Raw genomic sequence first — 20096 nt, 5'->3', positions numbered from 1 at the left:
TGGTCTCTTAATGGGGGATGGAAGCGGCCGCGACCATAGAGGAGGCTGCGTGCTAGAGGGGCAAAGGAGACTTCGTGGGTGGGGTGGGGGGGATGCAATCATTTTGAGGGACTAATGCAGGATCCATCTGGGCTAGGAATGATGGGAGTTGCCCCCAGCTGAGCAATGAAGAGTCCTTTCCACCTCGCCCCTAGAAAGAAAAGGAGGAAACGGGCTACTCTTCCCTTCGTAGCTCTACGGCGCCCGCTCCTTTCCTCCCCCATTTCCTCTTTCCGGGCTGAGTCCGCCGTTATCCCGTCGTGCCTCGCTCCCTCCCCACTTCCGGCCTGCCCTGCGCTGCGTCTCCCGTTTTCTCCTTCCGTCCTCCATCTCCGGCTGTAGAGGACACGGGCCGCGGCGGGTGGGTGGCTGGCGGGAGGGCGGGCGAGGAGGGAGGGTCCCCCGAAGGACGGGAGGCGAAGAGGCCGCGGGGGGGGGGAGACGCGGGCCGGGCTGAGGGGGAGGCGTAGCGCCCCGTACTACAACTCCCATCGTCCGCAGCCGAGGGCTCTCTGTTGAGGCGGGAGGAGGTGGAGGGTGCCATAGGATCCCTCGCGAGTAAGGGCCGCTTATGCGCGGGAAGGGGGGCATCTTTTGTTGGGGGGGGAGCTCCCCACTGATATACACACACACACATGCACACACAGAGACAGATACACACAGAGAGAGACAGAGAGAGACAGATAACACAGATACACACACATACACAGAGAGAGACAGATACAGAGAGAGATACACACACATACACACACACACACACATACACACAAACACAGATAACACACACACACAGCCCGCTCCTGGGGCTGGCATGTCAAACAAGGGGGAACTGTTTATTTATCCATTTAGAATATTCTAAAATATTTCTGTAACCTCCCACCTTGCAGCCCTGCCCCCTTGATTCCCTGATGGGCGAATTTGGAAAATAGTTCGGTTTGGGAGTGAGGGGGGGGGGGTGAAGGGGCTAGAAAGCCCAAACCACCTTGCAGGGTTGTTGTTGAAAGGAGGAGGAGGGGGGGGGTGAGAGAAGATAAGAATATAGATGCCAACTATGTGACTTCGGTCCAGTTCTTTTCTCTCAGTTTAACCCACCTGACAGGGTGGTGGTTATATGGGGGAAAATAGACAGGTGAGAGAATAACGCCAGTAGCAGCAATAATGTGGGAGGTAGGCTTAACTATGTGTTTAGGTAGGTAGGTAGGTAGGTAGGTAGGTAGGTAGGTAGGTAGGTAGATAGATAGATAGATAGATAGATAGATAGATAGATAGATAGATAGATAGATAGATAGATAGATAGATAGATAGATAGATGATAGATAGATAGATAGATGATAGATAGATAGATAGATAGATAGATAGATAGATAGATAGATAGAGATAGATAGATAGATAGATAGATAGATGATAGATAAAAATAATAGGTGAGAGAGATGATAGGATGGGTGAATAGATATGATAATAGGTAGAAATGATAATAAATAGACAGATAGGTAGAGATTAGGTAGGTAGGTAGGTGGATAAAAATAATAGGTGAGAGATGATGGATGGATAGATAGATATGATAATAGGTAGAAATGATAACAGACAGATAGTAGGTGGAGATGAGATAGATAGATAGCTAGATAAATGATAGAGATAACTGATGGGTAGGATAGATTAGGTTAGGATAGATTATATGTAAGAGAAATGATATGATGGATGGCTAGATAGATAATATATAAGAGAAAGAGATGATAGGATAGGCAGAATAAAAATAGCCTCATGCAAAATTCACCTGTTCCCAGGTGTTGAGGATTCTAGACAATAACGGGGATATAAAGCTTCATGAGAATGAGTCTGTCTCTGCCCATCTTGATGGGAAGTAAACTGAACTCACTGGGATTGACTTTTTAAAGCAGCTCTGTAACGGACTGTGGTTGTGGAGAAGGAAACATTATGAAACTGGACATATTTGTGATTTAGGGTGGTTAGGATTGGCTGTATCTTGAAAATATCCCTTGAAAGCAGATTAAATAGAAATATTCCCTGGGGTGTCTGCTAAACACAGAATCGTATGTTGGGATTGAAACATTTCTTCCCTACCCTCTCTGTTCTTCCTATTGTTGCTTAGAATATCCCTTTATTCATATGGACCTCAGTCTAAATTAGCATCATTTCCAAACACAACAGTAACTCTTGGGATACCTGAAAAAATATGGCATTTGGGAGAACATTGCAAGTGCTGGATTCTTAGTAATTTGTGGTATATAATGGTCTTTTTTTTTCTGTTTCAGGATGTTGGCTGCTAGGGCATTCAGCCTTATTGGCAGGCGGGTTTTATCCACTTCTGTCTGTGCAAAAGCTCACGGACATGGTAAGCCAGCCATTGAATCATCTTAACTGGTAGCTTGAAAATAGTTTAGGTTTATTCGATTTATATGCCGTCCTTCTCCCAAGGACTCAGGGCGGCATACAACATTAAAAGAAACATATAATACAAAAGTTAAGAAGAAATTAAACAGGATATCCCAAACCCAATTAAAATTGACAATGACACATTTCTAAGAGCCAAGGTGGCGCAGTGGTTAAATGCAGCACTGCAGGCTACTGCTAGATCAGCAGTTCAGCGGTTCAAATCTCACCGGCTCAGGGTTGACTCAGCCTTCCATCCTTCCGAGGTGGGTAAAATGAGGACCCAGATTGTTGTTGGGGGCAATATGCTGACTCTCTGTAAACCGCTTAGAGAGGGCTGAAAGTCCTATGAAGCGGTATAGAAGTCTACTGCTATTGCTATTGCTATTTTAAAAAAAGAATTAAAATTAACAGTAATCGATAATTTGATTTGTTTTGTTCAGGCCAGGCTGGCTTGCTGGAAAAGCCAACTTTTTAGGGCACGTCGGAAGGACCGGAGGTCGGGGATTATGCGAAGCTCCGGGGGCAGCTCATTCCAGAGGGAAGGCGCTCCCACAGAGAAGGCTCTCCCCCTGGGGGTCACCAGTTGACACTATCTGGCCGACGGCACCCTGAGGAGGCCAACTCTGTGGGATCGCACTGGACGGTGGGGGGCTACTGGTGGCAGTAGGTGGTCTCGCAGGTTCCCTGGGCCTAAGTCTAAGTTTCTGACTAGCGCATTTCGATTTAGGGATGCAAACTCCCTTGCTAATAGTTCTCTAAATTCTCTTAATTCTTTTGCGGTGTTCTCATCATGCACTAAATAATAAAACTTCTCAAAAATTAAAATGACAGCTCCTGTATTTACCTAGTAGAGAACTCAGGTTAAACACGCAGCCAAGTTGATCTCAGTCTGTTTTGCAGGATCCAACAATCTGGGCCAATCAGTTTTTGGGACCAGAGGTCTAGTTTTCCGGGTGTTCACACTTGTGTTGGAGCCCATCCTCAGGGAACTTCTGTCTACCAACTTGGAAGACTAAAATTCTGGTCCCAGTGACGGACCCAGATTGGCTCCTGTAACACTATCCTGGGACATGTATATTTGCCTTCATTCGTCGTCCTCTTTTATCCTTTGCCTTGCCTCTCATCGATTTGGATCCAAATCTAATTTTCAGGACTTCTTCATAATAGCTGCTTCTAAAGGAATAATAAAGACCAAGTTTTTTTTTTTTTTTTTGGCCATGTCAAATCATTGGAGAATGAAAACTTTGATGCTTATTCTTCTGTTCTTTCTTTCTGTTCCTTCTGTTTATTATTGTTGTTGTTACTTGCGAAGTTGTGTCTGACCCATTGTGACCCCCATGGACAACGTTCCTCCAGGCCTTCCCGTCCTCTACCATCCCCCGGAGTCCATCCAATTTAATTATTAAATTATTCAGTAATTATCAATTATTTAATTATTTTATATTTCTGCTAATGTCCTTCAAAGCTTCCAGGTCATATATTAGAATAAGACGTTTTTTTTTTTTTTTTTAATTGTCAACAGAAGTTACAAAAGCGCCACAATATACTCAGCCCGTCTACGAGGATTACCCTCTGATTCCTTTGCCGGATATTCCGTTTATACAAGACCTGACCCCCGAGCAGAAAGCTCTGAAAGAGAAAGAGAAGGGGTCCTGGACCTCCCTCACCCCAGAAGAGAAGATTGCTCGTGAGTAACGCCGCAGAGAGGGAGAGAGGAAATCAAAAGAAACTTAATAACAAAAAATGACCTGGCCTATTTAAATGCAGGTCGTCCCTTGAATTACGGCTGCAGTGAAGTCTGCCAGTTAGTTTCAAGTCTTTGATGATGGCAAAGCAGGTCATCACATGACTGATGCAATTTTATGACCTTGGGTGGTGTTATTTTTCCCCAACTGTGGTTATGTGATTCATTGTTTAGTATTTGGGTGTTTAGGGTGTTTTTGACAACACCTGGAAGAAAACACTGGTTTTCACCAAAAGTGTTAGAAATCAGAGTTGTTGGGATGCTATAAAGTAAATGCGGGCCGGTTGCCAAATGCCCAAATTGCAAATCAGGTGACCACCGGGATTGGACAGCTGTCAGAATTTGGGAACTGGGTCATAAGTACCTTTGGGGGGGAAGCTTGCTCCATTGTAATTTTGAACAGTCGTAAGTTTGAGGGCTACCTGTATGTAAATGTGTGTGTTCAGTTGTGAGCATTGGTCTGGCTACATTTCATTTCTTTTCTTTTTGGGAATATTTTGTACTTTGACAAAGAAGGATTTTTGTCCCCCTTCCCTCTTTCCTTCTCTCTCTCTCTCTCCCCCCCCATCTCGTTCCAGTCTACCACATCAAATTTGACAAGACCTTTCCTGAAATGCTGAAGCCGTCGAACGATTGGAAGACCGCGATCGGATTAGCTGGCTACATGGTTGGCCTCGCGGCTCTCTTTTTCATTTGGGAGGTTCTGTATGGTAAGCCATCCCCTTTCAGGGACTTCTTTAAACAATGGGCACGGGGAAATCGATGGGAGTAGAATATTCAACGTATAACACACACACACCCCTCACTCCCATGTTTCTACTGGTGGGAGAATTTTGTCTAGTGAAAAAGAGACAGGTGGGCCTTTCTAAGTAGCTTTTCACATTTTGTTTGGCTTCCTGATACGAGGAAGGATGGTGGGGCAGTAAACGTTCGAGCCCAAGAGAACCCTTATACTGGCCTTTCCAAGTCTTTCTTTTTTTTTCTTTTTAAATTAAACCCAAAGGAAACATAAAGGGAGGAAGAAGGAGGTGGCGCAGTGGTTAGGGTGCAGTACTGCAGGCCACTTCAGCTGACTGTTATCTGCAGTTCAGGGGTTCAAATCTCACCGGCTCAAGGTTGACTCAGCCTTCCATCCTTCTGAGGTGGGTGAAATGAGGACCCAGACTGTGGAGGCAATATGCTGACTCTTTAAACCTCTTAGAGAGGGCTGAAAGCCCTATGAAGCGGTATATAAATCTAACTGCTATTGCTATAAGGGAAGGGAGAAAGGGAAGGAAGGAAGGAAAGGAAGACCAGAGAAGGGAAGGAAAGGAAAGGAGGGGGAGGAAAGGAAGGAGGGAGGAAGGAAAGGAACACCAGAGAAGGAAAGAGGAGAGGGAGGAAAGGAGGGAGGAAAGGAAGACCAGACAAGGAAAGGAACGGAAAAAGGGGAGGGAGGGAGGAAGGAAGGAAGGAGAAACTAAAAGACCTCCCAAAATCCAGGACATACATTTACAGACACACATATCTCAAATGAATTGAAGCCATGATTCAATACCGTCGTCCTTAGCTAATCTGCCTCAATTTTGCAGACCCCTGCATAGTTGGAGTCAGTCCTCCTTTTGTCTTTCGAAACATGTAAAGAGAGATGAGCTAAGGGGGCTCTAGGTGGGTGTACAGATTACAGACGGACCGTGGATTTGCGAACACAAGCGAGCATCTGAATTAACCTTAACAGCCTTTTTCTCTTTGGAGAGCACAAACCGTGGCCCGCCACCCACCCATCGCTTGGGAGAGGTTAGTTGTTGCTGGCTAACTCTTGATTGTCTCAAACCATGATCTCATCCAACTGCAGTTCTGAAACCGGTCCCCCACACTTTATCGGAGGATTGGAAAGCCATGGAGCTCCGGAAGCATCTGGATATGAAACCGGACCCAATTACCGGCCTTTGCTCCAAGTGGGATTACGAGAAGAACGAGTGGAAAAAATAAAAAACCTTCAGGAGCCCCTCGGATTTCTCTCGGGATGTGAAAGTCTGAAACCATTTCTTCATCTCTAGGTTGTGGCCCGGCTTCGGCCTAGGATGAAATAGAATCCTATTCTTGTTTAAACCATAAGCGCTTGATGTACCCGGAATTGTTGAACTGTTCCTAAAGGTTAATGTGCAAAATTGCTCCTAAACTAAATCTTATTCGCAAAATATTTTTTTTTGCAGGAAGATTAAAAATTACACTTAAAAAAAAAAAAAGAAGAAGAGGCATTTGGCTCTTTATTTGGTGTGGAACGATCTGTTTAAAATCGTTTAAAATCACCGACTTGTTGAGTTAAATGGAGTTTATTGAGCCAGCGACAGTCAAATCTTCCTTAATAGGATGGGGCATCTTCCGTCAGCAATTGGGGCTTCAAATTTTTTGTGTTCTGGCAGCAGAAATTGATAAATTATGCTACGTGTTCAGAATTGGTAGTCATTTATCTGGCGGGAATTTATAACTCGGACCCGGGCGGGATTAAGCAATTTGCTGTAATTGCAGCAACCCTGTTTTTTTTTTAAAAAAATTCCAGGCAAAAACATTCAGCTGCATATTTTGGAACCGTGCAATAAATAAAAGCATGTTTAAATTTGTAGGATTAGGCAGTAATCCTTTTGACAGTTGGACTCCTGGCTTTCTGAAACTTGTTCCTTAACTCTACAGGAAGGGATTTAAGTTCAGTTGATCACAAAAATTTGTACGCAGCTCTCTTCAGGGCACACATTTCATTCTGTTGGGGCAGAGTTGATTAAGGAGAGGAATTTGAAATGGGAGATGGTTTGATGAAGCCAACTTGGTATTTTGTGCAAGTCAATTCTTGTGCTTTGGGAATGGAATTAATAATCCAACTATTGATACAATCGTATATAGCCGTGATGGCAAACTTATGGCGTGCGTGCCATGACCTGCCAGCTGGTACATGCCCCAAAGTGCCCCAAAACAGCCTGAAAATGCCCCCAAATCAGGCCATTTTTTGAGCCAAAAATGGCCCCCCAAACAGTAAAAAAACAGGCATGTGCCAGCTGTCTTCGGGTTTCCGGCACTCTGACATGCACACGCGTGCATGAATGTTCCAGTTTGGGCCCTCGGTGCCAAAAAGGTTCGCCATCACTGATATGTAGAATAAAGTGTGACAATTCACCAGGGCCAATTCGCCATGGGACAGCTTGCTTTGGAAAAGAAGTTACTCTCCTATTAAAGAAACGATGGAATAGAATCTCTAAAGAATGCAAAGGATGGGACAGAATGAAATGTGGATGACAAAAAATTAAAATAGCTGTTTTAAATAATTCAATAGTTAAATTGTTCCACGGCAAGTTGCTGCAAGTTGTCCCATTCCATATAAAATATGCCAAACGATTTGTGTCGGAGACTTAAGCCGAAAGCATCTGAAGTATAATCTCGGGGGCCGCCTAACTCTTTTAAGATTTAAAAACAAACAAGCAAAGGAAAATAAAAAATTGGGGAAGACGTCTCAGGGCTTGAACGGAGTTCTTGTTGCTTTCCATGTTTGTTGGGCTTCATCTATCAGGATAGGGACGGAGGGAAAAGAAAGTGGGTTTCTGCTGGACTTTGGTGGGGAACCATGATGTTTGCCGCAGGGCAGGGAGATCTTCCAATTTTGGCCGCGGTACTCCAGTGGTGTTGCCGTCTCCAGAGGAAAACAATAGTGAAAATCCCGGAGAGATAAAATTTAGGAAGAATCAGAACATTGGACTAGCTTAAGACTAGCACAGTTTTCCTCCTACAATGTGGACTAGTAAAAAGGTGGAAGTTCTCAGCCCTCCTCCCCAATTTATTGGCCTTCCCCCCTCCTCTTCCTCCTCCATAGTGCATATCAGAATTCTCTTCTCCATTTTGTACTAAGATGGGAAGCTCCAACACCCTACTGAAACTAGAAAAGGATCGGTTTGCATTACAACCTGTCATGGAGACAGGACGGTTGAAGAAACTCAGGCCCTTTTTAGCTAACAATAGACCTTTGGTCTCCCAAAGGACCCCTGTCATGATGTCCTTTTCCCCCTCCCAAATGAAGAGCCTTCTACAAAGAACTTAATGTGTATTGCAACACAACCTCTTGGAGAACTAGAGGTGACATTATATAGCAATGTTTCATTATTTGAGGGGCTGCCACAAAGAAAGGGTGCGTGTCAAAAATTTCAGATTATAAAAGCCCAGTCTAGCACAATACCAATGAAGAAAGAAGAGGTAGTCAAACTATTCTCCAAAGCACCTGAGGGTAGGACAAGAAGCAATGGGTGGAAACTAATCAACAAACTAATCGACAGAAGCAACCTAAAACTCGGGAGAATTTTTCTGAGAATAACCCAGTGGAACGGATTCCTTCCAGAGGTTGTAGGTGTGCCAACACTGGAGGGTTTTTTTTCACAAGAGATTGGGCAACCATTTGTCCAGAATTATATAGCATCTCCTGCTCGAGCCGTGCGTTGGATTAGAAGACCAACAAGGTCACTTCCAACTCTTGCTATTCCGATGTTCTCCTTGGCAGCAACTGGGTTGCAGTGACTTACAGGACTGGGAAGGAGCACCGAGGGAACAGTGCCACACGCAGGCATCCCAAATCAACTGACCACTTGTCTCAGGTCCAACCCACCCGGGGGTCCCGCCTCCCTCTGTCCTGGGTGACCTTAGAAGGCTCCGTCGGGCTGACAGGCGGTAACAGCAGCTGTCCTGCGCCCAGAAAAGCACCAGAGACGCCCGAGGGAGTGGAAGGAGACATTGCCAGCTTCTTGGGTCCCTGCCCTTTTCCTCATTCCCAGGTTTGCTTCTCCTTTGACAAACACACCCTTTGGACACACAACACACACTCCCTCTTTGAAATAGGGTGCAGCTGGAACAAGAACATTTTCTTTTCTTTGGTGCCATCTGCTTTTTTGCTTTGCAGGGTCTCGCAGACCAAGGAGATACACGGAGCGAAAGTTGCCCTTGCTGGCCCACCAAAGAACGAAGGATTTGTCATGGGGATCGGCATGAGCAAGGTAGAATGCTAACGTTTCCTAGAAAGGGCCCCCACAAAAGGCGTGGGTGGGTGCAGAATGGCTCGGTTGCAAAAAAAAGAGGGAGGGGTCATTTAAAACGGTTCCACCGCAAAACCGCGGTAGACTAAAGCGCGCTCGACGAAAGCGCGTATGTGACGTCATCACAGCGCGACGAAAAGAGCACGCTGTGAGCGGGAAACTTAAAATTAACCCGTAAATCTAAACCTAACCCCCCCAAACCTAACCCTAAACCTAACCCTAAGCCTAACCCTTAACCTAACCCTAAACCTAACCCTATACCTAACCCTTAACCTAACGCTAAACCTAACGCTAACCCTTAACCTAACCCTAAACCTAACCCTAACGCTTAACGTAACCCTAACCCTAACCCTTAACCTAACAATAACCCTAAACCTAACCCTTACCTTTATGTGAATCGGCTTGCTTTAAAAGCGCTTTTTAAAGCGCCCTTTTTTCTCCGCGGTTGTATTTGTCGCGCTGCTGATCACGTCAGGTACGCGCTTTAATCGGGCGCGCTTTAGTGGACCGCGGTTTTGACGGGTCACGATTTAAAACAATAAGCAGGAGCTGGAAGGGAAGAGAGGGGGAACAGGAAAGGAATATGGCCGTCTTGCATCATTCTCCTGCAATCCAGCTTTTCTCCATCCATTCTTGGTCCATGCATCAGCGCATCAACGTTGTCTCTTCCATTGGTAGGCTGGGGAAACTCTGGAAGCTGAAGTCCAGCCATCTTAAGATTCTCCCAATTGAGAAACACTGTCTCACATGTGGGTGCTATCGTGCAATATCTGAACAAAGAAACATGCAGGAACTGGTTGAGGTTTGGCATCTGCAGTTGAAGCTCCTTGAAGAGCCAGAAGAAGAAATTGTATTTTTTTCCCCCCTCTGCCCCAAAATGTTCAGCAGAGCTTAAAAGAAAAAAAGAAGGAAGGAATCGCTATATATTTTTTTTTACACAGCTATCTGCCTAGCAGAAGGTTTGTTTACAATGTGTGTCCCTAAACAACGGGGAGAGTCATCGTTTCACTGAAGTATAATTAGACTTCCTGACTCAGAGAAGTGGTCTCCAATTTCTCTCCACTCTGGTTAGAAATAAAGAAGTAGAAGAAATTGTTCTCAACCAGTGAAAGATCCCTTTCACTGTTCATAATTCCAGGGACGTATCAACCCAACTCATTGGGATTTCAATCAATCAATCATCAATCAGAATAGAGCTGGAAGGGACCGTGGAGGTCTTCTAGTCCAGTCCCCTGGCAGAAGACCTTATACAATTTCAGACAAGTGGCTGCCAGGTCTCTTCTTAAGAACCTCTAGTTATTAAACCACAATTATGCAGACCATGCATGAATGCAGTGAGTGATTGTTGGAGATTTTCTGAGGACCATCTGCTAGGTAGGTGGTGGAAAGGACAGTGAAAACGAGCGTCTAGACCAGTGGTCTCCAACCTTGGGAACTTTAAGACTTGTGGACTTCAACTCCCAGAGTTCCTCAGCCAGCAAAGCCAATTCTGTGGGATTTTATATATTGAAGTACCGTATATGATACTACTTGGGTTTTTTAGTATTACTTTATCACATATTGTTGATTGATAAAATATTTATAATCTCTCTCATGAGTCCGCTGCACCTCTAACCAACCCATCTTCCCTTCCCTTCTCCTCACCTCAATTTAAATCCTCCATCATTTACTCATCCGATGGAAGGCAGAGTCACCTCACAAAAGCTTCCGTCTTTGAGTGCATTTGATTGTTGGGAAAGGTACCACCAAACTGCGTTGGCCTTCTCTACGTCTGTTTCAGTTTCTCTGAAGCTTTCTCAAAGTGGGGTTGCTCTGGATGTAAGACCGTGTGTGGTGAGGCTTAATCGGTGTAGGGTGGAGTAAAATAGCTGCTTTCCACGATGTATTATTACTCAAGGGAGTCACTCCCCTCTCCGCCTCTGGCATGGGAGACAATGCATTCATGTTCTTTCTTGGTGTCTCATTAGGTGGTTGAGGGCCTCTACCTCGGGAGCATCAGTGGTAAGTCCTTTCACTGCTTTATTCTTGGAGATGCTGATGATGATTGGCGTTATGGGATTCTGCTCCTCCCCTCCCTTGATCTAGCCTAGTCAAAACAGGCCAGGAATGGACCAGGGTAATGATCCATAGCACCGTTGAGATAACAACAGTTACAGGAATGTCTACAGGATATGATGGACAAAATCCAGATGGCAGCCGCAGAAGTGAAATCGGAACTCTTGTCTCTTTTTTATGGGGGGCAATAGCCATGAATGGTTGCAGGGCATCTCCTGAAGTTCTTCAGAACTTCCTTGGAGGCACACTAGCTGCCCCCCCCCTCCCCGCCCATCATATAACCGTGTTGCTGTTGCTTCTACATCGTCCACATCAAAGGCCAAATCCATTTGTTCATTCTTGGATCTCAAGGAACGTTTGATGCTTTGCAGATGCTGAAGACAAAGAGACGCTGACGAAACATGGGATCACCCACATTCTTTCGGTGCACAACAATGCCAAGCCTCTGCTGGAGGTGAGTAGGGCAAGTCCCCATGTGAGGCATTTGGGGGGGGGGGAGGCGGTCCTGCACATTTCAGGCCCCCCGGCTCCAAAGTGGTGGAAGGGCATAAGAGTAGCCATCTCTCCGTCTACATGGGAAAACAGATGCCATAACTTACTGCCACCGGTGGGGGGCAGCAGAAGCACACAAGTCTGAATGAGTCACATTTGTTCCCCCAAGAAGAATATAACTCAATGGATTTTTCTTGGTAATGTCTTCATGGGTTACCATTGCTTTGTTCCCAGGGCTGAGAGAGAGTGGCTGGCCCTAAGAGACCCAGCCTGCTTTTAAGCCTACGATGGGATAGATTGATTATGTAGCATCCAGTCATTTTCGACCCCTAGAGATCATAGCCATATTCCATGGCAATCTAACCCTAATTTGCTCTTCCAGTCTTTAAGATGGGACTGCATTTGCAAGGAATGTTACAACTTATGTAAAGTTAGCTTTACAAAAGGGGAATTAAAGCGAGCGATGATGCTAAAGTTAGTTAGTTTATTTTAGTATATGGTTGCTAAATGTTTATACCCTGTATTTTCTCTGGGAGGTTGTGGGGCGTGGGAGGGTGGGAGGGGATATGGACTCAGGGTGGTGGTGGGAGGAGGGAGGGAAGGTATATAATTGTAAAACTCTTTAAAACTTTTAATAAAAAAATAGCAATAGCAATAGCAGTTAGACTTATATACCGCTTCATAGGGCTTTCAGCCCTCTCTAAGCGGTTTACAGAGTCAGCATATCGCCCCCACAGTCTGGGTCCTCATTTCACCCACCTCGGAAGGATGGAAGGCTGAGTCAACCTTGAGCCGGTGAGATTAGAACCGCTGAACTGCAGATAACAGTCAGCTGAAGTGGCCTGGGTCCTCATTTCACCCACCTCGGAAGGATTGGAAGGCTGAGTCAACCTTGAGCCGGTGAGATTAGAACCGCTGAACTGCAGATAACAGTCAGCTGAAGTGGCCTGCAGTACTGCACCCCTAACCACTGCGCCACCTCGGCTCAGACGGGGCTGCAATTCTGACTTTCTAGATCCTATTCTGACACCTTCAGCGGTTGACCAAATCCGGTTCATCCTTAACTAGTTTGTAGGGTCTAAACTCGCCAAGCCCTTTTGGTCAACTCAGCCACATCTCCCCTGGCCATCACCGGATTGGAGAAGGCTGGGCTCAGAAACCGACTGCAGATCAGAAAGAACCGGCTCTCAAACTCCTCTCCACGAATCTGGCAACGGTCTGGTTTGCTGCGCTGCGCTAAAACCGTGGTGGGCTTCATCTTATCACCTGGTTCGAAATCCCCACCTTGAAAGGAGGCAGCGTGGGCGTGCGGGTGGGTTAAGGTGGTGGTCTCCAATCTGGGCAACTTTAAGACCTGTGGACTTCAACTCCCAGAGTTCCTCAGCCAGCAAAGCTGGCTGAGGAACTCTAGGAGTTGAAGTCCACAGGTCTTAAAGTTGCCCAGGTTGGAGACCACTGTGGAAAACGGACAAAGAGCAGCAATGCAAGGATGAGGCTTGGCAGATTTCAGCCCATCCACCAGCTTTACAACAGGACGGAGTTGGAAGGCAGAAAAGTGGAAAAAAAAGAAAAAAAAGAAGAGGAACCGGAAACACACGGATATATTGAGTAATATGGCAATCCCAGGGCACAGAGAAAGAATTGCCAAGACAAGCTGTAGTTCCCAGGCATTGGGTTCGGCCTAGTGGGGGGCAGAAGAGGGTGGCTGCTTCCTCCTCCTCCTCCTCCTCCTCCTCCTCCTCCTCCTCCTCCTCCTCCTCCTCCTCCTCCTCCTCCTCTTCCTCCTCCTTCAGAAGCTGGGTGGGCTGTGAGGGAGCGCAGCTTCCAAACCGCCTGGATGATTTTGCTGTGGTGCCAACGTTGCAACACACCCCACCAAAGCTCCTGAGATCTGCATTTCCATGTTTTAAGCCATGTCCGTCTCTCTTGTTTTCCTCCAGAAGAGAAGGAACTATTCCACAGCAGACATTTTTAGCTTTGCGCATTGTGCATTGTGAAGGAGCCGAGGTGGCGCAGTGGTTAGGGTGCAGTATACTGCAGGCCCCTTCAGCTGACTGCTATCTGCAGTTCGGCGGTTCTAATCTCACCGGCTCAAGGTTGACTCAGCCTTCCATCCTTCCGAGGTGGGTGAAATGAGGACCTGGATTGTTGTTGGGGGCAATATGCTGACTCTGTAAAAACCGCTTAGAGAGGGCTGAAAGCCCTATGAAGCGGTATATAAGTCTAACTGCTATTGCTATTGCTATTGCTATTGCTATCCCAGCCTAGCAGTTGCCCCTCATCCTCTCCTCTCCTCTCTCCAAACTGCTGAGCTGGAGATTTCCCCACAACTGTGATTCCCACAGATCCCTTTCTCCAAAGTGAAAGTTACATTTAGGCAATATAATTTGGCCACAGTAACGATGGTCATTTGGACGGACCATTTTCCCTTTCAGTTCAAGAATAGCCAGAAACAGGATGGAGACAGAGTCGAAAGTGAGGCACCATCGGTCTCTCTCTCTCTCTCTCTCTCTCTCTCTCTCTCTCTCTCTCTCTCTCTCTCTCTCTCTCTCTCTCTCTCTCTCTCTCTCTCTCTCTCTCTCTCTCTCTCTCTCTCTCTCTCTCTCTCTCTCTCTCTCTCTCTCTCTTTCTCTTTCTCTTTCTCTTTCTCTTTCTCTTCTCATTCAGCAAGGCAGCTAGAATTTCTGAATGGATTGCAGGCGACACTTAAACTAAATGCACTGAGATCCCATCAAAAGCAGGTGGATCCCCCCAGAATGTGCCAACGCTTTGGGTCAAAACTGCAGCTTTGGTTGCGTACCACAACTATTGTGGTGCTTCTTCATTTAAATCAAGAAAGCCCTTTTCCTGTTGATGTTTATTCCAATCACGGCTAGATCTCCATAAACGTTCTCTTTTAAATTTCAGGACATGACCTACCTCTGCATTTCGGCTTCAGACTCCTCCAATCAAAACTTGTAAGTTGTTTCAAAATTGTTCCACGTGCTGCGAGGGTAAAAAAAAAGAAAAAGTCGTTTCAGAAATAATTTGGATTTTTTTTGAGGCGAGAAAACAAAATAGAACAGCGAGACCCCCATGGCGGCGTTCTATCTCATCGGTATCTTGATGGCCTTATTTTCACAACACAGAAGACACAATCTGTTCTCATCCCTTCCATTTCTTTGATCTTTTTTAATGCGCCTCTGGTTGTCGCGTTGCGTCTAAGTTTACTTCTCTTCTGTCATGTTCTCACATCATACGCTGAATAGCAACGATTTCTTCGATGGTGAATCAAAGCTGTAGGACTTCGTGCGACATTTCTGGCATAATCATTTCCAGAGTTTTTTTGATCTTACAACAATAACAGTTTATATCCATTACATAGGTATGTCTAGGCAGTCAAACTGCCTACTCATTAATCCCTTTCATTATATAGTTACTATCAATATATATATACATATCCAATTCCTACCTATCATACAATATTAATACCGTATTTTCCAATTCTTAACTTATCCGTGTTTTCCTGTCCCGACTTTTTCCCCTCGTTTCTAACCATTGGTACCATTCGTCCCAGATTTCCTAGTATTCCGTCTCATCCTTGTCTTTCAGCTCTAGAGTCAGCCTGTCCATTTCTGCGCACGTCAGTATCTTCTTTATTATTCCTTGTTCCGGGGGAATCGCTAACTGCTAGAGGGATCTTGAAGTTCTAGTGGACAATCACTTAAATATGAGTTAGCAGTGTGCTGCAGCTGCCAAAAAATCCCAATGCAGTCCAAGGTTGCGTTAAAAGAGGGATAGAATCAAGATTATGTGAAGTGTTAACACCACTTTATAATGCCTTGGTAAGGCCACACTTGGAATACAGCATCCAGTTTTGGTCTCCAGGATGTAGAAAAGATGTGGAGACTCTAGAAAGAGTGCAGAGAAGAGCAAGGAAGAGGATTAGGGGACTGGAGGCTAAAACATATGAAGAACGGTTGCAGGAACTGGGTATCTCTAGTTTAATGAAAAGAAGGACCAGGAGACACATGATAGGAGTCTTCCAATATCTCAGAGGTTGCCACAAAGAAGAGGGAGTCAAGCTATTGTCCAAGGCACCTGAGTGTAGAACAAGAAGCAATGGGTGGAAACTAATCAAGGAGAGACGCCATCTAGAACTAAGGAGAAATTTCCTGACAGAATAATTAACCAGTGGAATGGCTTGCCTCCAGAAGTTGTGGGTGCTTAAAAAAGGGGGAAGTTTTTAAAGAAGAGATTGGACAACCAGTTGTCTGAAATGATCTAGGTTTTCCTGCTTGAGCAGGGGGGTGGACTAGAAGACCTCCAAGGTCCCTTCCAATTCTGTTATTCTGCCAGAAAGTAAAGTTATGTGATTGACCAGATGAGATCCTTGGATAAAAAGATGCGGTGGCATTGATAGGAAAATAGGTGAAATATTCAGATGATGGACAGGCTATGCTGATCCCTGTCTTCTGGGCAGAACGTGTGAAAACACGCACAAGGTTGTGGCTTCAACCCACCCAGGTTTACACACAGAAGAGTGAATCATTTAATCACACAAAATCAGCAGCGGCAGTTTTATTGATTCCCCCAAACACTTCTTGAACCTCTGGTTTTTCCGCACTTAACGTACGAAGGCCTTTTAATTTCTTTGACAAAGGCACAGCTGCTAGTTAATAATCACACGTTAAATTTATGTGCTGCCCTAACTGAGCATTGATTTTGCTTTGAAAAGTTATCGCCAACCCCTTTTGGTTTTCTTTTTTTTTTTCAATTTTGAAATCCCCCTCTCCCCATGTTTGGCTTTTGAATTCAACCTCTTTAGAATGTTTGAAGTCAAACATGGAAGTGTTTTTGCAAGCGTCTCCTTTCTGAGCTAAATATTCTCCCTGATTTTTTTTTTTTTTTTGGTGAGAATATCCTTCTTCAGCAAAATCGGGTGGTTATTTACTCCTCCGCCTTCCCTCCATATTTTTTTGTGCAATCACAACATGCCTCCCAGCAGTGGCCGAAGGAAGGAAACGCTTCTCTGAAGTGCCTATTTTTTGCACCCTGTTGTGGAGTCCAGATTTCACAATCTCCCATGAACTTTGAAAGGGTTTTCCAAGAAGCTAGCTGAGAACGGGGTGGCATGGATTGACCCCTCCATCACAGATGAATGGTGGCATTTGGGACCCTCACCCCATTTCTGCTCCAAACATAAGAGGGGTGGTGGGTGGTGGGGAGGATGGCACTTGGAAGGACCTTAATTCCAGGGGGACATCACCCAAGATCATGTCTTGTTGCGAGGAACAGCAATAGTGTGCTGAGTTTTCTTTCTTGAATTCTCGCTTGCTGGTCAAGAGGGACGCGGTGGCTCAGTGGCTAAGACGCTGAGCTTGTCAATCAGAAAGGTTGTACGTTCGGCGGTTCGAATCCCTAGCGCCGTGTAACGGAGTGAGATCCTGTTACTTGTCCCAGCTTCTGCCATCTTAGCAGTTCGAAAGTAAAAAGTGCAAGTAGAAAAATAGGAGCCACCTTTGGTGGGAAGGTAATAGCGTTCCGTGCGCCTTCGGCATTTAGTTATGCCGCCCACATGACCACGGAGACGTCTTCGGACAGCGCTGGCTCTTCGGCTTTGAAACGGTGATGAGCACCGCCCCCTAGAGTCGGGAACGACTAGGACGTATGTGCGAGGAGAACCTTTACCTTAGTCAAGAGAAGTGTTTAGTTAGAGTCCCAAAGCAAGTGATGTTTCTTTCTCCTCTCCATTCCAGAATTCAACATTTTAAAGAGTGTATCAGCTTTGTTCATGAATGTAGACTGCACGGTGGAGGCTGTCTCATCCACTGGTATGTAGTCCTGCCTTTTTTGTTGTTATTATTTTCCCAGGAAACCTGGGAAACTCTTGGAATTTAAATATCTGCAAATAAGCATACTTTAAAATCTTGTGGCTTTATTAAGAAGCATGATAGCGGTAGTGATGGTGAAATGTGGCAGGGGAATTTTAGGAGTTGACCAAGTCCATAGCTGCTAACTGGGGAATTCTGGGTGTTGAAGCCCACAAATCTTATCCTTGCCAAGTGTGAAAACCTTGATCTAGTTATGTTATTTGTGGAAAAATTGGATTCCCAGATCTGCCCCTCCCGCAAAACCGCCAGTGCATGTCCTTGGACGAAGGTGGATTTGAACCAGGTCTTCTCAAGCCTCACCAGACACCTTAACCCAGGGGTCTCCAACCTTGACAACTTTAAGACTTGTGGGCTTAAAAACTCCCAAGGGTTAAATTTGCCAAAGTTGGAGACCCCTGCCGTAACCATTTCATCTCACTGGTTCCCACTTTGTGTCTTGATTATTTAGTTGAATCCAGTTAATTTTGGCACGTTAAACAAGCCATGATTATAGAAGAATGGTTTTATGTGATGATGGACAATTACAAGTGTTACTTTGTCTTGAGTAAGAAACTCTTGTGGATCCTGAGTCTTGTGGTGAATATTTTGTCAGGATTCCAAATAGCATCCAAATGTAAATCAGAATCCGAGGCAAAGGATTCCTCAAAGTTCCAATTGATGAAGAGAGCCACGTTGGCACATCTGGGAAAACCCAAATCTGAAAGCTTCCCGGTTTCCCCCACCCAGTTGAAGGTTCAAGATCTTGCCCCCCACACCCACAAGTTCCACCCCATGGTCCCATCTCCCACTGCGATGATGACAGATTCCACCCATCCAGTTCCAGCCAGGTGCAGAGACAAAAGATGACCTTGGCTTTCTAAGAAGAATGTTGTTATGGCTACATAGCATCCAACTCCGTATAATCTCCCACCACCCCCATTTTCCCACAATAGAAAATGAATAGTAGACAGTGTGGCAGGCCTGAAGTCCAAAAGAAAAGATGGCTTGCAGACCTGACATATTTTCCATGTCGTTGCTTCTCCCTTCCGTCAACACAGCTTAGCGGGAGTTTCTCGTAGCACCACAATTTTGGTGGCCTATCTGATGACGGTAACCCACTATGGCTGGAAAGAATGTTTGGCCGCTGCCAAAGCTGTCCGTTCCTATGTGAGCCCCAACTTTGGGTTTCAGAAACAACTTCAGGAGTACGAAACTATGTTGCTGCAAGAGGTAAGGCATCACAAGGGCAACCTTGTTTGACCCTGGAGTCATTTGCACATTTGTGCAATTAATTTGCTTTTATTAATTACTTACTTTTTATTATTACTTATTTATCCACAAAAGGTGGTTAAGTTAATGCTTAGGAAGTCTTTGTGGAAACAGATGGGTGGGGCAAAAACGTGAATTGGTACGATAGTCGAGAAACAACCAGTGAACTGAGTTATGCGCACAGTGTAATGCCGTGATCTTATATCGCACATGTTTGATGTGCCTTTTTTCGCATGTTTGTAACCAGGGGTCTCTTAAGGGCTGGATGAGGGCCAAGAAGACCACATCATACAAGCTTCAGTCCCCTTTTTGTATGGCTGTCGGGGATCCAAATAGCATCCAAAATTAAATCAGAGTCCCAGGCAAAGGATTCCTCAAAGTTGCAATTTATGAAGAGAGCCATGTTGGCACATCTGAGAAAACCCGAATCTGAAAGCTTCCCGGTTTTCCCCACCCAGTTGAAAGTTCAAGATCTTGCCCGCACACCCACAAGCCCATCACATGGTCCAATCGTCCACTGCCACACTGGCAGCTTCCACCCATCCAGTTCCAGTCAGGTGCAGAGGTGCAGAGACAAAGGATGACCTTGGCTTTCTAGAAAGAATGTTGTTATGGCTACATACCAGCTAACTCTGTAAAATCCCCCCTCCCATTTTCCCATAATAAAAAAAAATGCATTTTGAGAGCTGAAGTCCACAGGTCTTAAAATGGCCAAGATTGGAGAACCCTGTACTAAATAGGGGTTTTTTTAAAAAAAGAAATCAGATGTTATTCATGGATGAATAATCTTTTTGTAAAATTTGTTAGCCCTATAGGTCTCCATCAGGCTCCTGGTTTTTGATAATTAAAAAAAAGGGGGGAGTGACAGCGATTTAATGCATTCACCGAAAAGGAGAAGCTGTTGATCTATCTTCTTTTAGAGGCAGTCTACCTCTGAATAACTCTCGGCTTCTTGCCGTGCCTTTTGGAAAGGGCTTCCCGGAAGACCACGAAGAGTAAGATCGCGAGCTTCAGGTTGACCTTTAGAGTCACAGCCACAAGGCTGTGACTTGGGGCTCTTCCACTCCTTCTGACTCTGAAACTGAATGAAATGCTGGTTTCTCTTTCTCATTGATTCTCTGAAATGAATTTACACTTCAGCTTCATCATTCTCTGGATAGCTTATTTCTGCAGGAACGGGCTGCAACGATTGGTGATCCAGTG

The 20096-nt window shown here is 45.3% G+C and overlaps 2 protein-coding genes across 3 annotated transcripts in view; both read left to right on the top strand.

Annotated features, from left to right (window-relative positions):
* Window positions 1-267: 267 nt before the first annotated feature.
* Window positions 268-6699, top strand: COX4I1 (cytochrome c oxidase subunit 4I1). Its single transcript, XM_087729090.1, has 5 exons — window positions 268-400; window positions 2313-2392; window positions 3956-4120; window positions 4756-4887; window positions 6012-6699. The coding sequence occupies exons 2-5, from the start codon at window positions 2314-2316 to the stop codon at window positions 6146-6148; spliced, it is 513 nt and encodes a 170-aa protein (XP_087585216.1). The 5' UTR covers window positions 268-400; window position 2313; the 3' UTR covers window positions 6149-6699.
* A 1852-nt stretch (window positions 6700-8551) lies between these two features.
* Window positions 8552-20096, top strand: part of LOC106546120 (dual specificity protein phosphatase 22-A) — a 17468-nt gene continuing 5923 nt past the window's right edge. The window contains exons 1-7 of one of the 2 annotated variants that reach the window (XM_087729086.1): window positions 8552-8967; window positions 9093-9186; window positions 11193-11226; window positions 11652-11734; window positions 14680-14729; window positions 17511-17585; window positions 18683-18854. In XM_087729086.1, the coding sequence (XP_087585212.1) occupies window positions 9166-9186; window positions 11193-11226; window positions 11652-11734; window positions 14680-14729; window positions 17511-17585; window positions 18683-18854 (435 nt within the window). In that variant the 5' untranslated portion in view covers window positions 8552-8967; window positions 9093-9165. Of the gene's footprint in view, window positions 8968-9044; window positions 9187-11192; window positions 11227-11651; window positions 11735-14679; window positions 14730-17510; window positions 17586-18682; window positions 18855-20096 lie in introns of those variants that run through there. The other variant, XM_087729087.1, reaches the window with a different exon arrangement.

This window comes from Thamnophis sirtalis, unplaced genomic scaffold (assembly GCF_051295495.1).
Source record: "Thamnophis sirtalis isolate CommonGarterSnake01/CBP01778 unplaced genomic scaffold, rThaSir2_p1.2 scaffold_14, whole genome shotgun sequence".
NCBI lineage: Eukaryota > Metazoa > Chordata > Lepidosauria > Squamata > Natricidae > Thamnophis > Thamnophis sirtalis.
This window is presented reverse-complemented; position numbering and strand designations above follow the sequence as displayed.